The sequence below is a fragment of the Dendronephthya gigantea genome, unplaced genomic scaffold (genome assembly GCF_004324835.1).
Source record: "Dendronephthya gigantea isolate DGI-Jeju-01 unplaced genomic scaffold, DenGig_1.0 000006F, whole genome shotgun sequence".
NCBI lineage: Eukaryota > Metazoa > Cnidaria > Anthozoa > Malacalcyonacea > Nephtheidae > Dendronephthya > Dendronephthya gigantea.
In genome coordinates, this window is record NW_021163016.1 from 1,185,391 (window position 1) to 1,205,044 (window position 19,654).

Below are 19,654 nucleotides of genomic sequence, written 5' to 3' on the forward strand. Positions count from 1 at the left end.
GGGAATTTATGCAACTTATAAAATGCTAAATACGAAAAATTTGAAATTGTGAATTTAAATTAGCCTTGTTATTGCTTCGAAAGAAAATGGTACAGTTAACCGCGAAACAACAGTGTTTATTGTGATAAATTATACGCTTACCCAAAGTACAACGGAAGTGCGAAACGCTTTTCAACAAAGGTCGACAAAGGGGTACAAACAAATTTTACTGCATCATGCATAAAAATGTTTATGGAAAACATTTATACACCTGTGGGTCCCAACAGAGTGCTTAGGCGTTCAAACTCTAACAATTACATTGTTATGGGTGATTTCAATAGTTTCGTTTTTTTGGGACACCCTGTAGAATATACATGGTTTGGAGACCAAATAAAACTACAATACAACTTATTAACTATGTTGAGGTAGATTTATGCAAAAAATGTTCCTTTCTCATCACGTGCCTATTGTATTTCACAAAGATAAACCAATAGCAATCTTATAATTAACATATTTTTCAAGTCAAGGTTGAAGAACTTAGCAACACGAATGCCATTGGTACGTTTGGTACTGACTTTTATATATCATATAAGCCTGGTTTTCATCACCAACATACAGCCTGCTATAATCTGGGATCCGATGTCGAAATGAAGTGGATTTTTATTTATTTGGTTTTAGCTAACTATAACTTTTAAAACGAAACACTACGTTAAAATGTGCGCCTATTACCTACAGTAATGTCCAGAAATAACCTTATACTGCGGTTGCGGTTCCGTTGCGGTCGACCGATAGAAACCGCAGACGACCGCGGTGGAAAAAATACCTTGCCGCAAGTGGCCGTTTGCTTCCGAACAAAATGTTATGAGCAGCTGAGAACGATAACACAATAACAAAATCAAAAAAATTTCAAAAAATGTCTGTCAGCTAGAACGAGTTAGGCAGAGGTTTAACTCGTCTCACTGCGGTTCGACCTCGTTCTGACTTCGGTTTGACTTCGGTCTGCCTTTGTTCAACCGCTTTTAGACCGAGGTTCGACCTAGGTTAACTGCAGTTTTTGCTAGGTTATTTCTGGACAGTACTGTAGTTTAATGGTTAAAGGTCACATGCAAAGGTCTTTTTATAGTAACTTAATCAGAAATGATTCCATCAACGCTAAGTTGCGCTGAGAAGATCTCTGGCAATCTTTGATGATCATTTCCATAGTTATTAATTTCTCTTTGACCAATTTGTGACTTTTTCTTTTAAATCTGCATTCGCTATCTCATTTTTAGTCATCACCAAATTCGGCAATTCTTTCGTCGGTTGAAGTTCTTCCTTCCACTTACAAAATTCATTTCTTACTCATATAATTTATGCACTTCTTTGTCCATATTCTTCATCAGGAAAAGTCTAAGGATTGATCAAAAATAAGACTTTCTGCTCGAATGAATTATTTGTAATACAGAAATTTCTGTTACACCTTTTGCAGTACATTAAGCCAAAACCAATATTCAATAAAATTGTGCGATACACCAATAAAACTTTGAAATATTCATTTGAACAAACAAAAAAATCATGTAATAGGTGTAAAGGTGTAATAGCAAAAGGTGTAATAGCATAAGAAAGTGAATATGTCAGGTGAAGATGATAGGAGCATATAGCGCATGAAGTAGCCGGGTAAATATATATAAGCAACATATATATAAGTAAACAAATATAAGTAAACATCACGGAGATAAACAATGGTGGAAATATATTCGCATACGAACTGAACAGTCCAGGAGGAACTTAAAAAGGCAAGTATGGTAAACAAAAATACTGGCAAAAGTACAAAATATTGTCAAGTCAAAAGTCTGGAAGGACTGTTTTTTGCAATTGACAAGAAACCATAACGCTTACATCAAAAATTATGTTCTAAACGCAGTTGTGTAACTAGAACGATGATTGAGAGGGAGGTATTTCTGCCCGACGAATTTATTAGCCTAAAATAGAAATCCGTAGGGCAGAATTTAATAATATATGAATACGTCGTTGAATATTTTCTGGATTTTTGACTCCGAACACTCGCATGTTGTGGGTACAAGGGGGTGAATAGAAAGATGGCTGTGCACGGGTAGTAAAAATGGGGCTAAAGTTTTTTGAAAACGGTAAGCGCATGCAGACACCCCATACCTGTTCCCATATCCACGTCAACAACGATGAAGGCCTGTTTCTATCACTGAGTTTTACCTTCCTGAAGTCATCCACGATCACAGATTTCCCAATTGAGAAGAAAGAAAGGCCTCTTTCCAGTTTTATGACAAGCTTAGCCTAAATTAAAATACGTATTACTACAATTAGTATAGCATAACGGCGAGAATTCTCTATTACTCAGTATGGTAGAGCTTTCGAGGAGTAAGTTTTTTTTCATTGCAACAAACATATGTGAATATGTTTAGGGTGTTTTGGATAATTTAGCCCCATGGCGAAGGAAACCTGTAAAAAAACATCACAAACGTTTACTTTCTCGTCATGTCCAGCTATTGTGCAAATGTTGTTATATGTCCACGCTAAAAGGCAACCAGCGTAGAGTCCTCAAGCTTGATTTATTTAAACACAAAGCTCAATTGTGTAAATAAGGTATAATATGGATGCACATTGATTGGCAGCATGATTCTCCTTATACATTCGTATACATATTTTCACATATTTTTACCTTATTCATTCTTCTTCTTTCTTTCGATTTCATTAACATCTCGTTAACGTCGCCAACAGCAACACCGGTAAATAAATTCATAATAGCGATGGAGATCATCAGGATAAACAATACAAGAAATATTTTTTGCAAGGCATGAAGTGATCCACTTGCAAGAAATGTGTCTCGGTAATCCAATTCGCCCGTCATCATGACAAGTGTTGTCAAGAACGATGTAGGAACATCATTGAAACCTGAATCTTGATGCATGATCAACGAAAACGATAATGAAAATCCGACGAGTATTAATATCACCATTGGCAACACCTGTTGATTAAAATAATCACAAATCCATAAAAATAATAACAGAAACTTCTATACAGCTCAAATTCATTAAATAGTGCGAATCTTGGTAAATGGTATAAACATTGAATGTTCATTAAAAAGTGCAAAAATATTTTTACTCTGTTATGTCGTTTAAAGACAAGAGAATTTCTCGAATCGGAGCCTTTGTTAAAAATGTTTGTTCGAAAAATATTTGCCTTAACGTCAAACACTATATGTCTCAAGCAAATCTAACATTCAGAATTCAATATGCAAGTTTTTTAACGACCCTTCATACATTTAATATCTTTTATATTACTCGAAACTACCAACTACCACAACCAGCTTTGATGTAATATGTTTTCGTTGCTGATCAAGCTTCCCTCATTGCGGGCTATTTTTAGCCCACAATCAGGCGCCTCTTTGGCAATTTAATGTATTCCATTTTGTGTTGATTTTTTGTTTTTTATTGGCCCATTCTTATCACGTGTTTTGCCCCCATACAAAACATATATTCTCCCCTGATATATTTTCATGCTAACTCTCCTGACCAAGGCCCTCAGGTCGAAACGTCGAGAAGTGTTTTGTCTATTTAGGCAGTTGTTATAACACAATTGATGCTGAGTTGATAAAACTCTTACTCTCACAATTAAAAAGAATATCAAAGAAAATTTTTGTGCGATCGAATTTCGCCTGGTGCATGGAAAACCGGCTTTAGGCTGTATGAATTTGTGATAGGTTGTATTATATCACCTATGTAAGGTCACACGTTTGCTGTGCCTAAATATTTAGTAAAGATACACTGTAAAATAAACTGGTAGCGAATAAGGCAACATCTAACCAATTTTCATATACATTTCCATCAAACGTACCATGCAAACGGTTCCGAATACTTTAATTGCCATGAAGATGTAAACTCCGAAATTAAAAAGTGTTCTCAAGAACTGGGAGAAGTTGACCCACGCAAGAAATATCGAAATAGCTCCAGCTACGATCTGTCCGTCGGTTTTTTTGTCTCCTCCGGGAACGACATAAATCATTGCGCAAATAAAAATCGTCAATTCGAAGATATTTTCCAAATCCCTCATATATTCCTTTCCATATGCAATCATCTACAAGAAAATCGCAATCATTGTGATGCAAAAAAATTTAGGTTACATGCGATTTGGTTTATCATATTGTGCAAAAAAGGCTTCAACTTCGGCTTCTGTAGGCGAATTCCTTTTTTAACACGCGGAATTATTCAAGTTAGGATTGCATCGCACGAATTTCGTACCACATGGAGAATTTGAATCTCTGCGCTATACAGACGAAGAAGGGTATGTTTGATTGTTTCTACTGATTATTTCTACACACTTATCTACTGAAATCATTTGAAGCTAGCGTTATTTCTTTTGCGCTTTCCCTAGCTTTATCTATTATAGTATTTATATCACCTTTGTCATGCCATTATAGGTATTAAGTAATGTACTGGCGGGATCTTTTCGCTAATGCTGCCTACTCTGTGTGAATTTTATATGTATTTGAATACTACGTCTTTGATAGTATAACGGCTGCTTCCAGCAGGGCGAAATTTTATTGTTGACACGCTTTCGAGCAGAACGAATGTGAGCAGAACAAAAAACAAAGAATAATTCCGCTCCGCGCACAAAATTCCACCTAAAACAGGCTTAACAGACGACCAAGATGGTGCTGGTAAGCTAATCAGGGATAGACGTCAAATGTGACGCTCATAAATATCTTTGTGGCAACTGCATGTACGGAATAAGTATAAGGAAAAATTCTTTCTAACGTGTACTGTTTAGCTAATTTCAGGCATCCTGCATGTACGCGCTATATGCATGATCCTGTGGTACAGTATAAAGTATAATTTGTACAGTATAAATATATTTCGCCATTATTACCTACCACATACGCATACTGCCTCACAAACCTGAGAAATTTCTTTTAGCAAATGAAATCCACATAAAATGAGAATAATGACAGAGAGTGCTATCATCCCAGGTGATTTTAAACTATGCAAATCTATAAATAATAAATGCACCCAAGTATTATACCTAGAAAGAATCATTTTAAATTTTTTGACATTTTGCGAATATAGACGGTAGACGCTGACGAAAACGCGTTCCTTACCTCCACTTTGGATGGCGCCATATGTTGTTAAAGTAATCAGAAACATAGTATAAAGACAAAAACTCAAAAGGAAATACTTCTGTATGCCCGAGGAATACATCAGCCTGTTTAAGAATTCTACAACCAGAGGATGGCTCAAAAACCTGTCTGCATTTGGGCTTTCTGTCATGCGTTTTAAAGCTTCAAGCTTCCGTTTATCTTTAAAATAGAAAGGTATCCATAATGACTTACATAACAAAAAGATGTCAATACCATGCATTGTACATTATATTAATAAAACGTCATCTAATCAATTTCTACTTTATGTGAATGACTGAAAAAAATGAAGACTTACTATTATTTCTTTTGAATGGGAAAAACGAGTAGCTGAACTCCCTGACATTTACAATGGACTTAACATCTCGCAGTTCAACACAACGGTCAAGAATTAGAAAGGCGATGTCTGGTGTTTTCCTAACTATCCCTGCCATAATGTCGTCCGGTTCACGAAACGAGTCTTCAAACAACTGAAACATTCAAAAAATTCTCTAACTTAGAGACTATATATATATATATATATATATATATATATATATATATATATATATATATATATATATATATATATATATATATATATATATATATGTAGGCAAAAAATTTTCTTCGTGTTTACCATACTTACCCTTGACCGGCATATTCAAACCTAAGAATGTAAATTTGTATCTTTCCCTCACCAGCTCACTCATTATGAGTGCCTAGGCATTAGCACCCTAGGAGGCGGCTTTAAAAGGAGAAAGAAACACACACACAACCCAAGCCATAAAGAGGGAAATATTGAATTCAATAGTCACAAAAGCAACACAAACGCCATTTAAAATATCAGTAGATCCAATTATGAACTGTCTAATTTATTTTGACTTCAGTCAAATCCGCCACAGACAAGACATAACTTTTTTCTATCAAGAATGAGCAGCATTTACTTTGTAATTTTTATAAAAAGCAAGGACGATGCTTCTTTGAATATTTTCTTATTTGGAATACGAGATAATTTGAAGAGAAAGGCAAATACAATTGGGTTATGTTTTATAAGCTATGAGTTAACCTTGCTATTACCTCTTGAAGGAGTCGCTGATTCCCATCTTCTGCACAAAACTTAACAATCTCTTTCAGTGGTTCCTCGCTCTTAACGAATACAGTGTCCAGAATGTTTTTTCTTTGTTTTTTCCCATCACTTTTAACTGCTGCATTCTTCTTTAACAAATATTTTAGAATTTCTGCAAAACCCCATCTTGTTGCATAACAGGCTGCAGTGTCCCCCTGTTGTTCTGTATGATCAATTATTTCCAAGAATTTGTCCTGTTCAAGCAAGTACTCCACAGCTTCAAGCTTTCCAGACATTACTGCACAGTGAATGACCGTTTCGTAAGATTCACTATATTGAGACAGATTTTCAAAAGTTTTAAAATGCTTTGGTTTATCTGAGAAATAAATACGAAGAAGAATGCGATTTACACAACTGGCAGGAAAACCTATATTGATAATATTTGGGTGTGATAATTGCATGGCAAAAAGAGCGTGTTCGGAAACTTGCTCTGTTTCGACACTCGACAGTCATGGATTTAAATTCAAAATGACCAAATTACTGGAAATTTTGCTCCATTTAGCCTCGTGCAGGCTAGCAATTTTTCTTCGACAAGTTTTCTTGTCCAGTTCACTTGCTCGTATGATAAAATGAGTATTCGATCAAATCTCAAAACAAGCAAAAACGATAAAGCTTGACTCGATTTCTCCGAAGATATTGTTGCGCAGTTTCCTGCGGCACAATTTCTTCTCAGATTTCTTCGTCAAGGAACGACCGGTAACACAAGCATTTTTCCTTGTTTAAAACATTACTTGTTTTACACTCCTTGTCAAGGAAAACTTGTTGATTTTTTCGCGTACGTATACACACGGACAAATAAAACTTGGCAATATATTCACTTGCGAAATATTTGTATTTTTTTGGAAATGAGAACAGTCAAGCTAAATAAATTTATTTATTCTGTGAAAGTTTAAAAGACAATATGCAAACATTTCGCACCCTTATTTTCTTTTGAATTGCAAAATTTCCCTGGATCGAAAAATTCCTTCCAGTGGAACACCGACACAGTCCAGCGCATTTAATTGTAATTTTTAACGCCGTATATAATGTTTGAGCTTCAAGATATGTAGATGAAGAAAAGACATCATTTGAAATACAAATCTCAGCCATGCATTGCACTTTGTACGCGAAAAAGTCGAACGACGAAGGACTCGGGCATAATGACGCCACAAAACACATAATTCTTACTTTGTTTGTAAAGGGTCTGCTCCTTCTTGCAATAGGAACTCCATTAGCTTCACATTTCCTTTGGAAGCTGCTGATAAGAACGGCTGATTTTCTTTGATGTAACCATGTAGCAAATCTGTTACGCCATTTGGATCCTGTGTTTTCATCATATGAAGGCTTCTCTCTAAAATCTATTAAAATCTGTTTCAGAGTTCCGAATTAGAATCGGGCGAACACAATTTACCTAAGTGTTTCCACGCCAATTTAAAAATAGTCATAGAGTTAGCTGGTGTTTTAATAATTACTACAACTTTTGTATATCATGTTCAGAATAAATGAGTGATTAACATTTGCCTGACTGGTCTCATGCTGATTATTTTATAAATTATACTATTCAAAATAATTCACAGCCTCTGATTGGCTGATAGCCATATGTGAAAGCGTTATGTCCAACGTATGACGTTATAACGTGTGATACGACATTTTTCTTGCACGCTCGTGTCCCACCTTATGACGTCTCATGCTGATTATTTTTAAATTATACTATTCAAAATAATTCACAGCCTCTGATTGGCTGATAGCCATATGTGAAAGCGTTATGTCCAACGTATGACGTTATAACGTGTGATACGACATTTTTCTTGCACGCTCGTGTCCCACCTTATGACGTCTCATGCTGATTATTTTATAAATTATACTATTCAAAATAATTCACAGCCTCTGATTGGCTGATAGCCATATGTGAAAGCGTTATGTCCAACGTATGACGTTATAACGTGTGATACGACATTTTTCTTGCACGCTCGTGTCCCACCTTATGACGTCACACCAATAGCGAAGACATCAACGTCCCAAAGGAGAATAAAACAATTATTGAATTCGCGGACATCGCACCGTGGAGTAAAATTACCCTGGAAACAGTAGCGTAACCTGACGACTGGTCCCGCTATGCTAATATTTTGGTGCTCCTTGACTGTGAAAACAGTAAATCTTTAAGGAAATGAATTATTATAATAACTCGAAATTTACATAGCGGGACAAAATCGTCAGGCTGGCTACGCCACTGCCTAGAGAATAGGTGAGATCTTGTTTCTAGTTCTTAATTTTTAGGTTTGGAGTACTTGAATAAAATATATACCGGAACTTATTAAGTTTGTTTATCGGATCATGCTTAGTACCACACGTTCAAACTACGTGGAATTTGAAGCCCCAATGTCTCCAAGTGGTATTTCGTTCACTCAATTTCATTGCTTCTATTTTTACGTAATAGCACTTAATCAAGAGTTAATTACCTCGACGTCAACATCATTAATGATATCTTGTTCAAACATCTCGAATTTTGCGATATTTACGAGCAACATAAGACTCTAAAAAAAATTTCTAAATTAGTACATGTAATATCAAAAGAGTAAAACTGTTTCTACTGTTTGGCAAAATGATAAAAACAATACTGGTTGGCGAGCAGTAGTCGACCTCTTTGATTGCATGAGCAAACACCACACATAATCATATGATAATTTTTCAAAAAATTAGGCTGCAAAATCATTAAGCAAATGTAAAATTCCTTCTATTTTATATACTGTTATACACAATATGATGAAATACATTGACTACAAAAAACATGCAAAGTTTTTAGCATTATTCTTAACAAATTAATCAGATATTATGTCAAAAAATGTCACTCATGTTTTATAAAATCTGGCCTTATACGCATACTTTACCTCTTTCAGTTTCCCTTTAGCTGCGAGCTGTATTGGTGATTTAAATTTGTAAGATCTCAACTTAATAGCTTGACATTCGTCGCACAACTATTTGTATGAAAAAGTTGAAAAAGTAAAGTTAGATGCGGGTTCACGTTAGTTTGATTCGGTCTATTAATTTCTTGTAATACAAAACCTCTAAAAATTTAAGCATGACATTTTCACTTTCTAAACGTGTACTATCATATCTCAAGGCAAAGGATTTTTGGAATATTTTTTGATTTTAATTTTGTCATTTCAATATTCATATGACAAGCAACTGTGTAGCCATATTCAAAAATATTATTGAAATTGGTACAGCCTGTTGAATGAACAACCTTTAAACTCATTTTGAAATCAATGGCGTTTCCTACAATCTAATTGGTTCTTATACAACAGAGTGTTTTCAGCCTAAATAGACCTCATATTAGGTTGATTTCAAAATTAACTGACGTGAGGGTTGAAATCAACCTCTTTGCTAAGAACAACCAATTAGATTAAGGTATACCACTCAATCGGAAAATTAAATTTAACAGGAGATGGACGAGAAATTTGAATTTTTGAAACAGATCTGAATTTTTTCAGAAAGTTGCCAAACTTCACGTAAGTGTAAAAACAAGAAAAAAAGTTGAATCTAGGCACGCTGTAACATCGATAATTGGGGGGGGGGTATATTCATATATTCGAGTTTTGCATTATTGGTTTCTTTTGAAATCGATTGTTTTTACGGTCTGTGAACTTGAATATATGCCCCCCCCCATAATTATCGATCATCCGGCGTCCCTAGTCAAATCAAACGATGAAATCGATTACTCACAATATTTTAAAGGTAACGTTGATTCGGGCGTTCATTTTGCCCCAAATTGTCCTCAGCTCAATGCACTACCTTACTCAGTTAAATTATAAATCATCAATTTTTGAAACTCCGCGGGTATTTATTGAAAGCAGAGCTTTCATCCCGTCAACCAGGGCTATTTGGGCAAGCTATTTGATACAGCCAGAAGATGTGTAATTGTCGAAATTTGGTATTTATATCACAAACACCATCGTAAAATCCGTCGTGAAAGTAGTTTTGGAGAAAGGTGCATGTTTTTAACGTTTAGTTAAACGTTACTTAATATGACGTGTGTGTTTATTTTTCAATTCGGTTATCAATCATTTTAAAATTTTACTCATAATATTAAAGTGAAAATTTGGTTTTGTTTTGAATTCATATTCCTCCAAATGACCGAAGAACTCCAGAAACCTGGTGTGTACCGCATTTCATGTGAATGTGGTTTGGTTTACATTGCAGAGACCAGTAGAAATCTCTCAATACTTCTAAAAGAACATAAGACGAACTGCGAGAAAGGTAAACTGGATAAGTCTGCTGTAGCTCACCATGCGTGGACTTATGATCATCGCATCAAATGGAAAGATGCAAGCATTTTAGCGAATGATAAGTATACCGTCTCTCGTAAAATGAGAGAATCTATTGAAATCTATAATCATCAAATTATTGCCCACGAGGGTAAGCCGCTTAATAGTACGTGACGCGCTCTTTTCAATGTCTGCTACCTTAATACTTGTCTAGGACACGCGCATTAATTAGAACTATTTCTTTTTTATAAGTATATTATTTGGTAAGTGAGACCGTTTAATTAATGGCGCGAGCTAACAAATCACGACTAACGTGATATTTTAGTGACGGGCGAATGTATATTCAGGTAATTGCACTGATGAAGACCCGGGTTAACGGACCGAAAGCTTTGTGGTACATTGAATACTTACGTGGTGTACCTACAAGCTAAATTACTTATCAAATGTCACATGCAAACATACAAGAATATTATAACAAAACGAAAGTTACGTACACGGAAGCATGAAAATATGTATGCTATTTTCTCGTTGCGAAAAATAACATTTTACCCAGCCAGAAAAAAGTGATAAGCAAAAAGATATTTGTAATACTTTTTAATATAAATTTTATATCTTCGCACCGGCATGTAATACGTCATACTCGGTGATGCTGCTTCACATTCTGTCATTGGACACTATTTTGCATTAAATCGCAAACCAATCATAATCAACTACCTTTAAGGCCTGGAGAACAAGGTGTCGAAGAGCATCAACATTTCCCACAGCATAATGAAAAACATTCCTGCCATCTTTATCACAAATATTAAACAATTCATCAGAAGGTTTTATCTCAAAAATTAGCCGAACGATTCTTTCTTGATTTGCTTCGGCTGCCCTGAAAAAAATTATTGCATTAAAAAATATTTCCAAAAAAAGATATCTTAAAAAGCAAAAGAAAAACGCTAAATGAAAAACTTGACTAAACCTTCAGCACTATGGTGTTCTGACAAGCTGCGACTATATGTATACAAGCATACACTAAATAAATACTTCAAATCCAACAGCAGCCTGCTGGTGATTTCTGATAAGCATGCACTGAAGAATGTCGAACGCCTTTGTTCTAAAAGCTCACTCACACTCGTCGAGTGAGAGGAGATCTCAATCTTCTCATAACGTTTTCATTGTGGAATTTCCAGTCGGATATGGTCGTGATTTTCACTGATTTACCTTATATCTATTCAGAAAAAAGCTTCTCATTGACCAGCATTAACAAAATTTATATGTCACACTTAATGAGTGCGAGTGTGATTGAGCTGTTTGAATACAGGCGCTAGTGTTTATGGAGTGACGCAGCCAGCCTGGCGATTTTGTCCCACGCTATGTAAATTTCAATTTATTATATGATTATTCATCTCTTTAGAAATTTATTGTTTTCACAGTCAATGAACATCATATCAGCATAGCAGGGCAAGTTTTCAGGCGGGCTACACTACAGTTTATATTCGCACACTTTCACCCTCCTCATTCAATGTCAATCCTGGAGAATACATGCATTTATTTAGGGCTCTTACCTCATTAAAGGTGTGACCTTTCGTTCCTCTCCTTTATTAAGAAGAGCAGAATCGCGTTTAAAACATTCTTTTGCAAGTTTTTTACATCCAGCAGCACAAACATTACCAACAAACTCATTCCAATCCTCAGTCACTGCCTGCTCTTGGTCTAGAAATTTTCGCCAGTCTGTCTCTTTCATAACTAGGTTTAGTAACTTAGAATTGCGTTTCTGGCAGGCTGGGTAAAGGATTGAATGTTGTTTGCCATCAATGCTTTTCATAATCTCCCAAAGTTCAGACATTTGTTGGGATTCACGATCTTGTAAAAAATGAATATTATTGAACGTAATTTATATGCATAGAATTAATGAGTATTAATAATAATTTGGCACATTTCGAATGATGAAAATACAATTAATTCGTGAACACACGACAAGGTAGGATCCCGTTTTTTACACTAAAAGAGGAACTAAAATTAGGATAGGAACACTTTATGCAGCTGAGAAATTTTGTGTTCTCGTAGCGCTCGTAAAAGATTCGGAATCTAATATGCTATCTTTATAGTGTTGGATTTTCGCCCTTCCTTTATCAGGGTTTAACGTTAAGGTATAGTTTATTCGTAGTGGCCTGTTTTGCAGTATTCGGATGATTTGAGGGAGAATTTTTGGGATACTAAGCACCTGATTTCGCTTAGAAGACCTAGGGATTTCGTAGGAAGTTTAGTTACAGTTAAGTTTAAAAAAAAAGGTCGCGGGGAAAAGTGCGGTAAAGCTATGTATAATTACGTCAGATTTGTAACATTGAGCATAATGCACATAAAATTGTAAAGTTTAAGTTGGTATAGTACGATAACAACTTTACGGTATTTGTATGCGCATTTTTAGCGAGAGTCAGGTTTGGCAGATTAGGGATTGATATTAAGGGATTGAGATTTTGAAAACTTACACATCTCCAGCATTTCTTTTATGACATCAACATAGCCGTTCAGAGCTGCTAAGAGAATGGGGGATTCGCCATCATTATTTCTTTTGCCTACACGAGGTTTGGTTCGAAGTAATCGCTTAACCACATCCATATTGTTGTGTTTTATTGCAACAAGAAGTGGAGTTGATCCATGGCTGTCAGGGAAGTCTGAAAGATCATTCAGAAATTTTGGTCTCCTCGCGAAAACTTCAAGAATTGCTTCCGGTGACGTTGTTTTTGTTGCAAGGAGGTGTAGAGCTGTCTCTTTAGGTCGTTCCTCTTGGACTCCAAAAGCGAAATAAATACTTCGATGAAATAGACTGTATTCGTCTGAGACTTCCTTTTCGTACATCTCACAAAGTACATCTAAGCATTCTAGACTGTTTCGTTCTACTGCTTGAAATATACGAAACTGAATCGATGTCTTTGACAAAGGTGATACTTGAAAAATGAAACAGAAAATTTTGAGATAAATCTTTTTTGTAATTTACAGTTTTATAACTTTTGCGATTTATAATTTTTGTAATTTACGCACTTATTGCGTTCACATTGAACTATGGAATATCCTCCACATATGAAAAGATAAGATAAAAGTTTCATTAATCTAATTTAAAATATTCTTGTCCAGTGCAGTCATTTGTTAGTTCTCTAAAGTATATTTCTATATCGGCATCTGAATAGTTTTGAAAAATATTTTAAAATATTTTTCTTATCACCATTTGCCTTCAGTCGATAATGTGTAAGTGTGAGATGTGTATGATTTCCTTGTGAATCCCTTGTTTTACATGTTAATCCACACGTGTTTTACATGTTAATCCACACGTGTTTTACATGTTAATCCACACGTGTTTTACATGTTAATCCACACGTGTGGTTCGCATGTGGCGTTAATCTGTCAATAATTTTCAGACCATGTGAACCACATGTAAACATTTGCAGGCCTAGCGTAAAATTTGACAACAAACGAAATTTTTTTCCAATCATCAACGCCATAACATACCACGCGAAATAATCTCCTTCATATTTTCAGCGTCGTCTTTCCAAACTGCCCATCCAATGTTAAAGTGTTCAGGTGTTTCTTCAACAACACAATCATTAGATTTTTCCTCTAAAGTGGCATACATAATATGAAATACGAAATCGTCACCAAACGGGCAATGTAATACACAAGTTCTTTTAAGTTCATTTCGTTAAGTCAACACAGCAGAGTAAGATAGAAGTAAATAGTCATGATATCGTATTTATCAGTATTTTTAATCTGTCCTAAAATATTTTTTTCCATGATATATCCCCAATCTATGCATGGTCAAAACATATAATAATAAAATCCTGGTCCATGAATGGAAATATTTACCCCACACATAGAAGTTGTCATCGTGAACATATTCTTCCAGACATATTCGAGATTTTGATTTGGATAACGCATTAACATCACTGTCGAAATCTTTTTTCCTCTTTAAAATCGCTTCGGCTAAATTAGCACATAAAGGAAGTCATGTTTGGTGGCCTTACAGTTACCTGTTTTCGCTGTGATCAAAGATAAAATCAACGCATTTGACCATAGCGAAAAAGATTGCTGCATATACATTTGACCAGAATGCATTGCAGGCATCAAGAATAAATGGCAGAAAAGCACTTAACGACGTAGAAATTTATCGCAAGCAGGAAAAAAACCTCTTGTTTTATGGATGTTCTTCAAAAGACGTCAATTCGCTTTTTTAAACGATTTTCCACCGCAATGCACTCTGGTCAAATGTATACTCCCGCCATCTTTTTCGTTAAGGTCAATTAAGAAGATTTGATTCAAAGTAAACGCTTAAGTTGTAACTCACAGTAACATAAGTAAGCTGTTGACGGTTCTTAGAGGTTCTTAGGTTCTTAGAGAGCCTCACCTGACTCGTCCTGCATAGTCCATACACCGTAATCTATGCGTTAGCTTACCTATAGCTTGTTCCTCGATTTGTCTTAGCTCATCTCTCCTAGATTCATTATATTCCTCGGAATCATCGGAGGAATAATTCGGCAATTCGTAATCTTCTACCACCCGGAGAGGCCCAGAATCGACTAGAGTAAATACATATATTTTTCAATGCATATAACGCATGCATGCATAAATGAGCTTTATCCGCTGCACCAAACGACGTTGCGCAGGCAACTCACTTCATAAGCAAGCCTTGTTTCAGAAATAATTTATGATCAGGAGTGCGCTCGACTTTTACATAACTCTTATAAGCTGAAGCCCCTTACAGACGAGCCAGTTTTCTATGACAAGTTTTGATCTGACAATTTTTAATTGTTCGTCTATACACCCTACTTGGACAATTTTTCTATGACAAGTACACCTTACTAAATAAAGCTTACTTTATATTGAACAATTTTAATACGCGACGACCCTGGAAATGTCTGTTTTCGGGCCAAACTCAACTTTAAGCAATTAACACGCAACAATGACGAATCTCGAACTCGTAACAACTGCTGAAGCTCTCTGTACCCCGCAGTAAAGCAACGGCGTTAGCTAATTGTACCATCCTACTACGCTGTCTTACGGCATGTTAGAGATTATAATGTCTGTGAAAAACACTGAGCTTTAAGCCCCTTTGACACTACACTCAATTTATTAATTGGAAAGGCACGGATAAAATGGGTACACATGCCCAATTTTACTAGTTCTCAGGCTACGAAAACAATGGCCGGACACGGATGTAATAGGCACGGGTCCCATTTTAGCCGTGTCGTGTCAATAAATTGACTCGGTGTAGCGTAAACGGGACTTTATTCACCCCGAGTTACTACAGTACCTTCATTTGCATCCTTATCGATCAAAGGAGTGTTTTCAGTTGAACAAAACTCTGTGATCTGTGCGTTATCCAAAGTGGAGCCTGTAACATATTTGAAATAAAACATGTAACGTGGACAGTTAAGTTTTTATAACAATCACATTATGCATTGTTATTAATGATAAACAACTCGATTATTTCTTCGAGCCGTTCTACTAATTCATAAAAGCAATAAATTTTGAGCTCCAATATCATAAATATTATTTTATCTCTTGACAGAGAATATGCATGCATGTATCTTACTTTCTTCATCTTTCATTTTATGTTCTTTCATCTCTAAGAATTAAAAAAGGTATGTTCGAAAGGTGCATTTAAGGTTTATATATACGCAACCTTTTCATGGAATAGTTATAATAAAAGCTTTTAGGTAGATATGTTTAATGGTTGCATGGTGCATAAACTTAAGAGATTTAATTTTGTATATATAAGACCAAACTTCAGAACTCTATAATTTGTTTTTGTTTCTCATTATAATTTCCAAAGAATTTTTTATTCTGTTTATTATATATCTTGGTCCAAGCTTTATCAGACCTATTTGACTTGCATCAATATTTCCATTGACTCCATTTTCCGCCTTCGACAAAACATCATAGGGAGCATTCTCTGAGCCCTCCATCCTATCAAAATGAAAGTTAGAAGATGTTGCAAATGGCTATTGCTTTTTCCTATAGAGACGCATGGATGACGCGGTTTTACATTTCAAAATGGTTGGTTGAAGGGAACTCACTGAGCTATCATTATGTGACATATTGTAGTATCACTGAGCTAGTTTTATGAACTATTTTGTAATCTGATCTGTCGAGATACTCACGAGATATCAACTCATACGAGTAGCAAGCAAAAACAAAATAGCAGACAGTTTTGCTTAGCGATAAAGAAGAAATTGAAACACTTTTGAAAGTTCAGTTGTAAACAAAATATGAGATAAAAATACTCAGGGGTAAGTAGAACTGACAAAAAGCAGCTTTTTGTTCGTGAAAATGGGTCTTTTAAACATTAAGCGAAAGATTGACTGAGATTAAATCAATAGCCGATTAGTTAAATTACTTAAATTTTATTACACATTGTTTATTTCACTCATAAAATGGTATTTATAGTAGCTTTATTATAAAACAATTATATCACTCACTCGATCTCGTCGTATATAGCTGATAGCCAAATCAGTTCTAAGCACCCCGTCGGCAATCATCTCACATAGGACTCGAGCTCGTGGCAAAATTGTAAATATATGTATAATAGGTGAAAATTTACAATGCTTTATAACTTTTTAATGCTTCGCTCTACATTAAAACTTGTCGTATATTTTGCCGCAAAGCGTGAACAGTTTAATCTACACAATTTTATGATATTGTTAATGCTTCGCCTTTTACATGTCGTAATTCGTTGTTGTGTGAAATCCGAGATGTGTACGACAATTATGTTAGATCGATGAAAACCATGCAGCCAAACAGGGGATGTCGACAATAAACTGGAAATTAACATTTAATTTCACAACTTTTTCCTCACTTTGTTGTAATATGCTAAACTTCGGACTTTTGAGTTTTGAACTGTGCATGCATATATTAATTTCTCTGTTATTTCCCCTCTTACAATGAATGCCGTCTTACACAATACAATAGTGAACAATTCCTCAAATGATATCACATTGACATCGCTTGTGGCTTGCCTGGTTTCTAATTTACAGGCGATACATAACCACATGCATTTAGAAGTGAATCGAAGCAAATAACAACATTAAATTCAGTTCATTGAAGATGATTACACGAATACCAAAGAGCTAGCAACAACTATTAACATTGATAAAGAGTAACCTTACCCTGTAACGTCTAACGTCTTCACACTCCCAACTTAACAGTTGAATTTCGTGTATTTATCTGTAACGAATCTATATGTTTTTAAATTCCCAACGCAATATTCCAGTTGGTTAGCCTAGGGGATTTAAAGGGCACAACAGCAATGTTAAAACACCTTTGTATACACACAAAGCTGTTAATTGCATCTGAATTTGCGTCATTTGAATATTAAAAATTAATGAACCGTACAAATTGAAATTGTAAATCACAGGCTGCAAAAGAAATGACATCGCACACATTGTCCTTCCATCGCGCTTCACTGCTCAGTCTGTTGATTTGGCTATTATTCCTTAATCTCAAATAAAAAACGAAGCTTCATTTTTGAAACTGATTTCATACATGGAAAGCAATTGTGTAGGTTTTTCCCCGTCTATCATACGAATCATGTGCACATGTGTGTGTGCTGTTCAACAAGCAGTAAATGGCATATTTAAAAAATCTTCTGCCTGGGAGCTGGTTTGACTCTTTTCAACCCGTCTTGTGCTTCATCCTGGCTCCAGTACGGGGCTGAAAATTCAGCCAGCTGTTGTTATAGAACCCATATAAATGTACCTCATACAGGTTTAGTTACCAGGGCTGAAACTTAGTGTTCTTGTAATGTAGATGATGTAATCGTAAACAAATTTAAACGCGGACAAATTGCCTTGACAATGGTTATGTTATTGTCTAATCTCCTTTTAGTGTATATTATTTAATGTTAGTGCGTATCTTGGCGCCAAATAAAAACTTCTGGTTGTTGTCAACACGCTTATATTACATGGTGTCAAATAGTGGGATTTTAATGTCATAACCGCTCGATAGTATATCAATTTTTTTTTGCGAACAGCAGATTTATTTCTCAGTATATCACGCTCCGATTTGAACTGTTTGGTTATCTATTTCGTTCGATTCTACGTGGACAAACTCAGACCGCCTCCTCCATTTTCCTTCGAAGGAAATGTGTCTCATGAGACGGATGGAAAACATGACAAAAACACTTTCAGTTCTTTCTTACTGCCACTGAATCAGACTCAAAAGTGATAAGATCAAGACATCCATTCTACTTACGTGCATCGGACCGAAAGGTAGAGACATTTATGAAACTTTCACATTTGAGCGAGACACTGATAAACTCAAATTAAAGCCTGTCTTAGAGAAGTTCACTTCGTATTGCAACCCTCGCAAGAATATTACCATCCTGCGTCACAAATTTTTCTCGTACAAGCAAGTTGAAGGTCAATGCTTTAACGACTTCATCACTTAGCTAAAGAAATGCAGTTCTGAATGTGAGTTTGGTGATTTGACAGACTCGTTAACTAAGGACATGATTGTTTGTGGCACGACTGACCACACACTTCGTGAACGCCTTTTTCGTGATGCCGATCTCACTCTCGAAAAAGCAATTGCTGCCGGTCACGCAGCAGAAGAAACAAAACGTCATGCCAAAGAGCTCAAGGAACACCAAGAATCCTCTGATGTACACAAAATCAACCGTCGAAGAGATAACCAACCACGACTGAAATTCTGACAAGAAACCTAAACACCCAGACATTATCAAAAAGTGCAAATTTTGCAGTGGATCCCACCAACGTGGAAACTGCCCTGCATATGGTAAAAGATGTCACAAATGCCAGAAGAGAAACCACTTTGAATCCTGCTGTCCGGAGAAAGAAGTCAAAGGCGTTGCTAAAAAGGACTCCCCCACCAATAGCTCTTCTGATGACGATGATGAATTCTACATCGATATGGTCACCAGTGCATAGTCCTAGTACCACTATCAATGAATCTCCTGCAATCCTTCCCAGTCAGCAACTTTGCCTGGTGAAACAAATGTATTCACAGTTGGTGACACGAAACTGGACTGGTCCGTCACACTCGAAATGAATGGTGCTGATGTACCTTTCAAGATTGACACGGGTGCCCAGTGCAACGTTATTCCCAAGTGTCTACTGCACAAATTGTCACCGAAACCCAAGCTCAAACCCGCTACAATAAAGCTTTCTGCCTACAATGGCA

At 35.8% G+C, this 19,654-nt stretch overlaps 1 protein-coding gene across 4 annotated transcripts; it reads right to left on the reverse strand.

The window, feature by feature from the left end:
- Positions 1-380: 380 nt before the first annotated feature.
- Positions 381-17,799, reverse strand: LOC114516769 (transient receptor potential cation channel subfamily A member 1-like). Of its 4 annotated transcripts, XM_028536343.1 has the most exons (22): positions 17,623-17,799; positions 16,338-16,423; positions 16,050-16,082; positions 15,768-15,848; positions 14,911-15,033; positions 14,324-14,440; positions 13,970-14,077; positions 12,952-13,410; positions 12,028-12,325; positions 11,192-11,351; positions 9,101-9,187; positions 8,672-8,746; positions 7,401-7,570; positions 6,185-6,503; positions 5,424-5,595; positions 5,090-5,287; positions 4,890-4,981; positions 3,829-4,068; positions 2,654-2,959; positions 2,131-2,268; positions 1,858-1,940; positions 382-1,368 (listed from the first exon to the last, which is right to left on the reverse strand). In XM_028536343.1, exons 2-21 carry the CDS (start codon positions 16,420-16,422, stop codon positions 1,866-1,868), a joined length of 3,336 nt encoding a protein of 1,111 aa, XP_028392144.1. In that variant the 5' UTR covers position 16,423; positions 17,623-17,799; the 3' UTR covers positions 382-1,368; positions 1,858-1,865. The 4 variants fall into 4 exon arrangements, with proteins under 4 accessions (XP_028392141.1, XP_028392142.1, XP_028392144.1 ...); XM_028536340.1 differs by having other exon boundaries at positions 381-1,368; positions 4,890-5,287; XM_028536341.1 differs by lacking the exon at positions 17,623-17,799 and adding an exon at positions 16,936-17,598 and having other exon boundaries at positions 381-1,368; positions 4,890-5,287.
- Positions 17,800-19,654: the final 1,855 nt, after the last annotated feature.